The sequence below is a fragment of the Rutidosis leptorrhynchoides genome, chromosome 4 (assembly GCF_046630445.1).
Source record: "Rutidosis leptorrhynchoides isolate AG116_Rl617_1_P2 chromosome 4, CSIRO_AGI_Rlap_v1, whole genome shotgun sequence".
Classification (NCBI taxonomy): domain Eukaryota; kingdom Viridiplantae; phylum Streptophyta; class Magnoliopsida; order Asterales; family Asteraceae; genus Rutidosis; species Rutidosis leptorrhynchoides.
In genome coordinates, this window is record NC_092336.1 from 128772814 (window position 1) to 128784013 (window position 11200).

Sequence of the window (11200 nt, forward strand, 5' to 3'; positions counted from 1 at the left end):
TGAGCACTAAACTTCCAATCTGAACTAATGGTGAGTTCTCCTGCAAGGTAGATAAAAAATGCATTTGGTATTACAATTTTTGTTGAGTTAATTGAGTTAGTTGATAAGTAAAGCAATATAAAACTATGGTCAAAGATTTATATGTAAGTAATACTTGTTTGTCCTGAATTGTATTATCACAATGACACATGAGTAATGAAATTATAAGACTTTGAAACTTTCAATTACTTACAAAAATCAACATTAACAAAAAAACAACATTTAATATACACGTACCATCTTATTGACTTATAATGTTCTTAAACATTAACAATTCCATAGCTAACATGTCTAAGAAAGCACAGTTAATCACAAACCTGTAACCAAACCTTTTAACTTGAAAAGTGATTTCAATTGTTATACATTGTTTTCCTGATTCATACTAACAATAAGAATAAGTATAAGAAACAAAGATTAAAAAGATACGATTAAACAGGTAGTCAAGAAACATCACTGATAAATTTATTTAACAGAAGCGAAATCAAATCGAACAAAGTTACCTGTCAACATTTGTAAACAACGGTTGATCAATTGAATGAAACAAACTCTGAATCATCCCTATTAACACCGATGCGATGACACATACCAATCCTTAAACATCTACGACAGTCACCATTATTTAAATGTAATCATTAAACTATTATTGAAGAATATTGCATAGGAATCGCATTTGTTAATGTGTGGTTTGTAATTGAGAATGAGAAACCCTAAAAAAATTAAGGCTAGAGGATCAAAGTCTTATAATTGCATTTGTTAATCTGTCATTCGATCCTAATTGATTTTGTATATTACTGTGATTTAGGAGAATTGAGTATTTAACTTCCGATTATATTGGAATTTGACCCTTGAATACGTATTTTCAATAGAATAATAAATGCAATTAAATTAATTTAATACCTAAATTAAAAACATTCCGAATTTGTAGGTTTGAATTGATCACAGTAGGTTTGAATTGATCACAGTATGCCGAATATAAAGACTAAAAATATTTTCGTATTGAACGTTTTGATTTTCTTTTAAACAAAACGTGTTTCCCTAATTATATGCTAATTTTGCTCTCATACTTGTTACCTCAATTAACTACTCGTATTTAACTATCGAATTTTAAACAAATAGGGGTAGTGTAGTAATCTATTACTAAAATGAAATTTGTATTAAGTAATAATCATTTCGTATTTTGATCTAAGGGTTGCAATTAATTAATTTGTTAAAATGAATGGTCTAAGATCTTTTTATTGAAATAAATATTACTTATTTTGGTTTTTCTTTTAATAAGAAGAGGGAATGTCAGTTTACGAGACAAAAGTGTACATAAATCAAAAAAGTAGTGTGTGAGGATCACTTCCTTTATTTTATTACTCCTTATACTAATTAAATATATAATCATTACAACTATTTACAACAACAATAAAACTCAATACCACATAAGTGGTGTATGAGGGAGGTGAGATGTAGACAATCATTTCCCTATCCGAAAATAAAGACAAGTCATTTCTCCGTCCAGAGTGAAAACACTATCAAAAATAGAGAAAATCATCCATCTCTCTATTCGACGGACAGAGAGATTGCTTCCTACGGATGCAACTATTTACAAGTGACGCTGAAATGGCAATCTTCTATTCTATTTTACAATTTAAAAGTAATGAAATAAAAAATCATTGTACTAAAAATGTAAAACGAGACATAGTTAAGGGACAAAAGTTATAATTTGAGTACGGAGTACACACAGTTTCCCACCGCCGTTTGTGCACACTTGTGTTTGATTTGAGATTTTTAGGATTTTTGCATTTCTTCTTCAATTCAATACAATTGCTTTCTTTTCGGCAAATTAATCAATCAATCAATCAATCATGACTGCTCAAACTCAAGAACAACTCCTGGCCGCTCATCTCGAACAACAAAAAATCGATGTAACTAACTCTATATTTATCTAAACTTTAGATCTTTTACTCCGGATCTGCTGTCATGATTTCAGTTTATTTGTTTATTATTTTATTAGACTGATTATTTGTAGCAAGGTTTCGATATTTAGTTTCATGATTATGTGAAACTGCTTAGCAGAAAGTATGAAATTATTACTCTGTATAAGTTAGGTTAAATGTTCCTATAAATGTGTGATCCAGTATTTTATTCATATTTTATATGAAATTTTGTAGTAACTAATGCTGTTACTAATTTATGATTTTATTGTTTATTTATATTACTACAATAGTGTATTTTTAAACACCTTTTTGTGGTGGAATATGCAATTTGTCGTAATAAGTTATGGAGGTGCAGAAGTATTAATAGACATTAATTTTTTTATTTTTTTTTATTTTTATGAATTGGATAGTTGTATGCTAATTGTATGAGATTATTAGTGTTAAATGACAACAGCTAGCTACATATGATGATAGTTCTTTGTCTTAGGTGTCAAGATTATCTGATTGTTGGTATAACTGATGGTTGAGTGTACTTCTTGCAGCATGATGAACCACTGGTAGAAGATGATGACGATGAAGATGATGACGAAGATGACGATGATGAGATTGAAGGTGAGGATTTTTTTTAAGCTTAGGAGGATTATTTAGAATTATTTATGAATGAATGTATATATCTGAGTCATAACGGTGTAAGATGACTAGTAAATATAAACACAAAAGAGTAAGTTAAAATGAGGTGGAACAGATAAAATTTACCCAATCATTTCAAAAATAAGACAAATGAGCGTTTGTGTGTTGGCATGACGCATTATGACTATTACTGAACGTTTCATGGTGTGACTCATACTCAACCAGTCAACCTCTTGAACAACCTACTTTGACTTTTAAAGTTAACTGTTAGAGGTTGTCTTCTGTCAGTATTTTGAGATCATATGTGTAATGATTTGTGTGGAAACAGGACATGCAGATGCAAGCGGGAGGTCTAAGCAAAGTAGAAGTGAAAAGAAGAGTCGAAAGGCTGTGTTAAAGCTCGGGATGAAGCCAATTCCTGGTGTTAGCCGTGTTACTGTCAAGAAGAGCAAGAATGTTAGTTTCCTGTCTTTAAAATTGTATTTTACTTGTCACCCTGATAGTCGATGTGCCAAACAGGGTGGATCGGTTGGTTTGGTGAACAGTTCAAATTGAGCTAGGGTTAACACTATTTTTAATATAGTAAACCGGTCAGGGTTAACCTATAAACATCCTTTATGTTTATATAAATGTTATACAAATATGTTATAGTTACTTGAGTAAAACGATTTTGGAGGTTGCATACTTGCATGTATTAAATAATACACTTTGGGTGTTCTCTTGCAGATTATGTTTGTCATTTCAAAGCCTGATGTATTTAAGAGTCCTGCTTCAGACACCTATGTTATTTTTGGTGAAGCTAAGATAGAAGATTTAAGCTCACAATTGCAGAGCCAAGCAGCAGAGCAGTTTAAAGCACCTAACCTAAGTAACGTGGTATCTGAACCTGAGCCAGCAGCTACAGCTCAGGATGATGATGAAGACGTAGATGAGACCGGAGTGGAGCCCAAGGACATCGAGCTGGTTATGACACAAGCAGGTGTATCCAGAACAAAAGCAGTCAAGGCTCTCAAGGCTGCTGATGGGGACATTGTATCTGCTATTATGGAACTCACAAACTAGGATTCACCACATGAATGAGTAAATTTCCGTTCTCTCAGTTCTGCTTATGAGGTTTAATTATTGCTGTATGTCATTAGATTATGAGTATGCTCAATTGTGATCTGTATTGTGTATTGACAGTGTGTTTCTTATTGTTGCTCTGAGAGTTCTGTTTCGATCTTTATGTGTTCATGTTACTGTTATGTTCCTCAAGTTTAAATTTTGATGCATATGTTAATGCATAACTGTGTTGTCATTATTTCTACTTGATATCATGTTTTGCTTGTAATATGAATATGAAAGTAGGAGCGATTTTTGTTGCTGTAATTAATCAATTTCCTTATAATAAAACAGGATTATATTGTCAACCTATGTTCACTTATACAATCTTAAAAGATAATCAATAGGGGAGTAGATTTATTTTACTTAATCAACAGTGTAGCGTTAATTTTATACTGCAAAACTCTGGAGTACTTGGAAAATAAAGTCTCCCGATTACTTGGTCAAACTTGGTCAAAACTTTGGATGGATTGGCAAAAACTCGCTCAAAAACGCTCAAACTAAGAAAATCGGTCAAAGTCAAACTTAGTCACCATACGAGTACTCGACCTTGAGTACTCCCCGAGTTGGCTAAGTACTCCCTAAAAATTCCCGACCAAGTACTCATTAGTAGCGATTTGTGCAACCTTCGTTTTATATGAGATGCTTGTATAGGGTGACTTGTAACTTATAAGTGCTTTTAGTAATTAAACAAGCTACTAGCAACGGTTTCATCATCTTGTTACTACCAGCACCACCACTACTGCAACTACCATCACTAAATATTATCATCTTATTAGATCAAACGAACATATTAAACCAAAGTATTGGGTGATAAAGTTAAAACAAAAGTAACTAAAACATCTTACTAGCAACAGATTCATCATCTTATTACAACCAACACCACCACTACTACAACTACTATTACTATCATAATGCAAATAGAACTTAAACCAACAAACATTCATATATATGTCTACACCTCCTTTCACACTGCCTCTTCTTCTTCCTCGTAATCAAACTCGCCTTCCTCATCGACCGTTGCATCCTGATACTGCTGATACTCCGACACCAAATCGTTCATATTACTCTCAGCTTCCGTAAACTCCATTTCATCCATTCCTTCACCTGTATACCAATGCAAAAAAGCCTTCCTCCTAAACATAGCAGTAAACTGCTCACTCACCCTCCTAAACATTTCTTGAATCGAAGTCGAGTTTCCAATAAATGTTGACGCCATTGACAACCCTTTCGGAGCGATATCACACACGCTCGACTTCACATTATTCGGTATCCATTCCACAAAGTACGACGAGTTCTTGTTTTGAACATTAATCATTTGCTCGTCGACTTCTTTAGTGCTCATTTTGCCTCTGAACATAGCGGAAGCAGTTAGGTAACGCCCGTGTCGTGGGTCAGCTGCACACATCATGTTTTTTGCATCCCACATTTGTTGGGTTAGTTCTGGGACAGTTAGTGCACGGTATATTTGGGACCCACGAGATGTTAATGGAGCAAATCCCACCATGAAGAAGTGAAGACGTGGGAACGGGATGAGGTTGACTGCTAGCTTTCGGAGGTCCGAGTTGAGTTGACCTGGAAATCGGAGGCAGCATGTCACCCCACTCATTGTTGCAGAGATCAAATGGTTCAAATCACCAACTGTAAATTGTTAACATTCACAAAATTAGATAACAATTGATACCAAATGACACAATGTGTTGTAAAATGCAGAATGTTTCACGCACTGTAAAAACACGTTTGACAAACTTCGACCCGTTTGACCCATTTCTTTTTTTCTTGGATCACAACCCGAATCGACCCATTCTGAAGTGAATGGGTCAAGATTGCCCTCTGTAATTTATACTAAATCAATTACTAATAGGAAACAAGTGAATAAGTGCAAACACAATTATACCAAATCTATCACAAAAAGCAGTATATGACCAAAATTAGGTGCACATGATCATTACAGACACTTGAAATAATCAAATAATTGAGCATTAACTAGATCCCACCCACTTTGAATTAAATAATTAAAAGACTATGTACTAACTGTAACCACTCTTGACAAAAACATGGGACAACAGATCAAGTTAAAGTAATGTTAGATACATATATATATGTACCCCAAAAAGGCCCTACATTTGCACTAACATGGTATGTTTACTACCAAAGTCAGTTACAAGAGTAACACTTTCAGTCTACTAGTCTAACCAAATCAAGAAAAATTCAATGCACTAAAAAAATTAATTAACAAACTTCATAAGAAAATTAAAAAACCGGCGCAAAGTGGTGTACTTACAGTTAGGATTGGTGAGTTTGAGTGTCTTGAAACAGATATCATATAAAGCTTCATTATCAAGTACCATGCATTCATCTGCATTTTCAACAAGCTGATGAACAGAGAGAGTGGCGTTGTAAGGCTCGACAACGGTATCGGAAACTTTTGGTGATGGAAAAACGGAGAATGTGAGCATCATTCGGTCCGGATATTCCTCCCTTATTTTCGAGATCAGTAAAGTACCCATCCCTGATCCTGTCCCTCCACCCAAAGAATGGCATACTTGAAAACCTGCAATTACAAAATTACAAAATAATAATAATACTCCCTAATATATAAGATCATGTATCATGTATAATATTGTATATATGTGGAAGATATGTAACTTTAGTTTTTTTTTTACATCAGTTTGGGATTAACCAGGGGGAACTAAACCACCCACACGCGTTCATCTCCCGTAGTTGTATTACCCGCCCGAAACTACTGCCCTGGAGAAAACTCGGACCAATCCGAGGGCATGGCCGGTAAAACTCCCCTCCCCGCTGCCCCCACACGAAGCGAAAGGAGACCTAGGTGGATACTTCAGGTCAGGGATAACATTGAGTGCAATGTTGTAGTCTAGCGGAGTCGAACTACTCACCTCTCGCTAAGAGAGACAGAACACTACCAGTTGAGCTACAACTCAATGTTAGAAATGTAACTTTATTAACAAATTCTTTTTCATGCAAGATCAACACACTAGACACGGGTGTCTTTGGGATGTGCAAGATACTCAAACAGGGTCCTAGATTTTGAAAGGGCCCCATAATTATAAAAAATCTTTTTTTTTTTTAAATACTCTTAGTAGAGTAGTACTTTATTATCTTTTTATATGTATTGAAAATTATATTGTAACATTTAATAAGTATATGAGATGACCCTATAAGCAATTCCAAAGATCCATCACATATTCTACATCTATAGATAAAACTGGAGCAGGTTCAAACGAGAACTACAAAAAGGGCAACAATTGCGGGAACCATTTAATTAAATGGCTTATATGCATTTATATTCAACAAATTACATATAACTATTATCTAATGCTCATATCATTGACAAACAAATGTTTACAACCAAAATTGACATGTTCAATTGTGAATTATATGAAATATTCACATGTTTACAAACACTTATGCACATGTGAACCGAGAAATTTTGTATTTGATTATATAGTTATATTATGGGTTTTTTCAAACTTTTTTTTGTTCAATCTTACTCTCTATTAACATTTATATGTGATTGAACTTATTCAAATGTGAAAATCCTTGTAATTTAATAGTTTTCGCAATTCTCGCCATTTTTTTGATTTTGACCTTTTGACTATAAAACTTTGATATCAAAATATATTAAAGACAGTAACTTGGTAAAAAAAAAAAAAGTTACCTTGTAGGCAGTCACAGTTTTCAGCCTCTTTCCTAACAACATCAAGAACAGCATCAATAAGTTCAGCGCCTTCAGTATAATGTCCTTTGGCCCAATTATTCCCAGCACCAGACTGACCAAACACAAAGTTATCAGGACGAAAGATCTGACCAAACGGGCCGGTTCGAACACCGTCCATCGTACCAGGCTCCAGATCCATGAGCACAGCACGTGGTACATATCTCCCATAAGAAGCCTCATTATAGTACACATTCACACGTTCAAGTTGCACATCATAAGTCCCAATATATTTTCCTGTTTGATCTATTCCATGTTCATCACATACAACCTCCCAAAACTTTGATCCAATTTGGTTACCACATTGTCCACCTTGAATATGAAGGATCTCTCTCATTTTTTTAACAACTTTTAATCCTGAAAACTTAACAAGTTAATTAGATACAGATATACATATATAAATTGTATGGATTATTAAAAATAAATGTAAATGAATGAGTTGAAGAAGAAGAATAATACCTGATAATTTGGTTGAAGAAGAATGAATTGATGGTGTTTAAATTTATAACTGAACAGAAAGTGTTGGTTTTTTTGTCAAGGTTTTGATAACCGTCGGATGAATATAAGGTGTCATATGATACCAACGGACAGTCTTCACTCAGGGTCCATGTGCCTGCTACAAAATATTTGGCCAATAGAGAAGCGGCATCTATCTATGATTTATATATTGGGGAATTGATTGAGAAAGTTATGTACATTAATTTGTTTTACTTTACATCATTAATTTAGTTATTCTTATTATTAATAGTTGTAACCTCTCAAAACTGCACTTAGTTTGATACATAAATTGTGTTTTGTATAGATGTACGCACTTTTCTAATATTGTTGTAATTTGGGTAGTAGTTATATAAGAGTAGTTTATGTACGTTAATTTGTGTTTTGTTTGATACATAATTTGTGTTTTGTGGTCGATTTTGGTGTTTAAAACGAGCTCTAGATCGAGATTTGAGGATTTCATCGTGAAGTCCGTAGCCTTTGTTCAGTTTCTGAGGAAGATGAACACAGTCGGTCGACTGTCGGACGACAGTCGACCGACTGAGGGTAAACCGACCGACTGGCGAGTGAACCGACCGACTGAGATTTACCTTCGGCCGATTGATGTATTACCCAACGAATCGACCGACTGGACAGGTCAGTCGACCGATTGTGTCGACAGTCGACCGACTGTAAGTGTCAGTCGACCGACTGTGTGTCCAGGGCAGAATGCTTTACCAAAGTGTCTTTTTCTAGCCGTTATGCTGCCCGTTTGTATTTTGGTGTTCAGGATGTAAATTTTGAAAGTGCACAAGTGTTAAGCATGAAAATTTTAGCGGACGCATTTTTTTATGAATTTGCTATAATTCGCTGTCAGTGTGTCTAATCTTGATGGAAACACTATTCTAACTTGGTTTTTGCTGTTCTCAGGAGATAAGGACAAGGAAGAAGCTCAGAAATAATAACTGAGCAGTTGCTGGTAATTGGTGAGTGGGTCTATCTACGGATAGAGTTTAAGTAGCATATCATGCTACTGTGGCTGACTCTTTTACCATGCATAGTGTAGAAATTGCCATGTTAGAATAATAATATCGCTGCCTGATGTTGTATGTGAATTTTGTGTACACTGTGTGAATGGCACCAGTCGGGCCTAGGGAGACTGGGGACTCGAGACCGTGCCTAGGAGAGGTTAGAGTCCGTATGAGGTCAACCGTGCCTAGGGGAGGTTGGGTCCATAGGCTACTGATTGTGGAGTATAGTGTGAACGATGCACCCCCTGCATCTGGATAACTGTACTGTTAATTGAGTAGCAGGGACTATCGGTAGACTCAGGCCCGATCAGCTGGGACTCGTGTGCTCGTACAAGCCGCCGATCCTCGTATTGTCTTATTGTATGCTAGTTGGTAGTTAGCAAGTGTTGTTGTTAGTATATAGCTTGTGTGTGGCTTAAGCTATATCTGTTAGATAGATTCCATTCACTTAGCGGTGCGCTAATCCCCCACATGTTTCCCCCTTTGCAGGTTTAGGTACTGCTAGTCGGGATGGGTATTGATGCAGAAGACATGTTTGACAACCCAACTCTGATGTGAACTTTTGTATAAATAATGTTTTGTAATAACGTAACACCGTTGTGTAAACTTAAACGTAATTACACGGATTAATGTAATGACGTGACATATATAGTGTTTGTAAATAAAGTCTTCCGCTGTGTGTATTAAAAAAAAAATGGCCGGTGTTACAATATGAGGCGTGGACAAGATTCGGAAAATTGTTGAGAGGATGTCCTCAGCACGGTTTAGATACTTATCAAATAGTACAAATATTCTACCAAGGATGCGACATTACTACACGAAAAGACATCGACATAGCAGCTGGTGGTTCCATTATGAAGAAAACCGCAACTGAAGCTCACAAGATAATTGATAATACAGCCTCCCACTCACATGAGTGGCACCAGGAAAAAGATATCTTTCGTTCATCTAAAGCGGCTAAAGCCGATTCTAGCCATGACTTTGATTCCGTTTCCGCAAATACTTTCGAGAGACGAATGGAAAAGATGAATAAAGATATTCACGCAATACGAATCAGTTGTGAGCAATGCGGTGGACCACACTTAACGAAAGATTGTCACATCGAGCAAACGATGGAACAACGTGAGAATGTTTCCTACATGAACCAAAGGCCAGGAAATAATTATCAAAATAATTATCAACCGTCAAGGCCAAACTTCAATCGAAATCAAAACATTCTTTACAATCCAAATGGGCCAAACAATAACTCGTACAACCAACAAATTCCGATTAACCAACCAACTCAAAACAACACTTTCAATCAACAAAGACCTAGCTTGTATAAACCACCACAACAGACCAAAGAGAAAAAGCCAAATCTGGAAGAAATGATGGCAAAGCTAATGGAATCTCAAACAGAATTTATTACAACTCAAACCCAAACGAATGAGAGGTTTGATCTGTCATTAAGAACTCAACACGCTTCCATTTTGAATCTAGAAAAACACGTAGGTACTCTTGCTAGCATGATGAGTGAGAGGGAACATGGAAAGCTACCGAGTAATACTGAAGTAAATCCTCGGAATGAGAATGTTAATATGGTGTCAACAAATTCTGAAAAACCAGCATCAAAAGATGCGAAGGTTTTAGATGTGAGTAACAATGAAGAAGTTACAACACCACCACCACTACCCAAATATGTAAAGCCAGTGGTGGCACCATACAGACCACCCATCCCGTTTCCAAGAAAAGGAGTTGAATATGAGCAAGTAATAGGTAATAAAGTTTGTGATACCTCTGGAAAGAAGAAGAAGAATAAGAAAGTGCAAGAAACAAAAACCATAGAAGTAAACCCGATGAAGACAGTTCTACCAAAACCTCCACCCAGGGTGGGTGATCCGGGTGAATTTATTGTTCCTTGTCTACTTAGTGATTGTGTCATGTATGATGCACTAGCAGATTTAGGTGCGAGTATAAGTGTTATGCCTCTTTAAGTATATAAGAGATTAGGAGTAGGTGAGTTAAGTCCAACAGAGATGAGTGTCCGACTCTTTGATCAAACCATTAGGCACCTAGTTGGAATTGCTGACAACCTACCCGTTCAAGTAGGTAATTTAACCTTTCTAGTCGAATTTATTGTCATTGACATTGAAGAGGACCCAAACATTCCTCTAATTTTAGGTCGACCATTCTTAGCGTCCACCGGGGCGTTATTTGATGTAAGAAAAGGTAGAATGACACTTAGTAATGATGAAAAATCAATTACCTTTGTGAGTCGAAAG

At 35.7% G+C, this 11200-nt stretch overlaps 2 protein-coding genes across 2 annotated transcripts; one reads left to right on the top strand and one right to left on the bottom strand.

The window, feature by feature from the left end:
- Positions 1-1883: 1883 nt before the first annotated feature.
- On the top strand, positions 1884-3810 carry LOC139840139 (nascent polypeptide-associated complex subunit alpha-like protein). The gene is made up of 4 exons (XM_071830366.1): positions 1884-1949; positions 2504-2573; positions 2920-3047; positions 3318-3810. Exons 1-4 carry the CDS (start codon positions 1890-1892, stop codon positions 3651-3653), a joined length of 594 nt encoding a protein of 197 aa, XP_071686467.1. The 5' UTR covers positions 1884-1889; the 3' UTR covers positions 3654-3810.
- Positions 3811-4659: 849 nt separating this feature from the next.
- On the bottom strand, positions 4660-7786 carry LOC139840140 (tubulin beta-6 chain-like). Its single transcript, XM_071830367.1, has 3 exons — positions 7378-7786; positions 5977-6246; positions 4660-5333 (listed from the first exon to the last, which is right to left on the bottom strand). Exons 1-3 carry the CDS (start codon positions 7769-7771, stop codon positions 4660-4662), a joined length of 1338 nt encoding a protein of 445 aa, XP_071686468.1. The 5' UTR covers positions 7772-7786.
- Positions 7787-11200: the final 3414 nt, after the last annotated feature.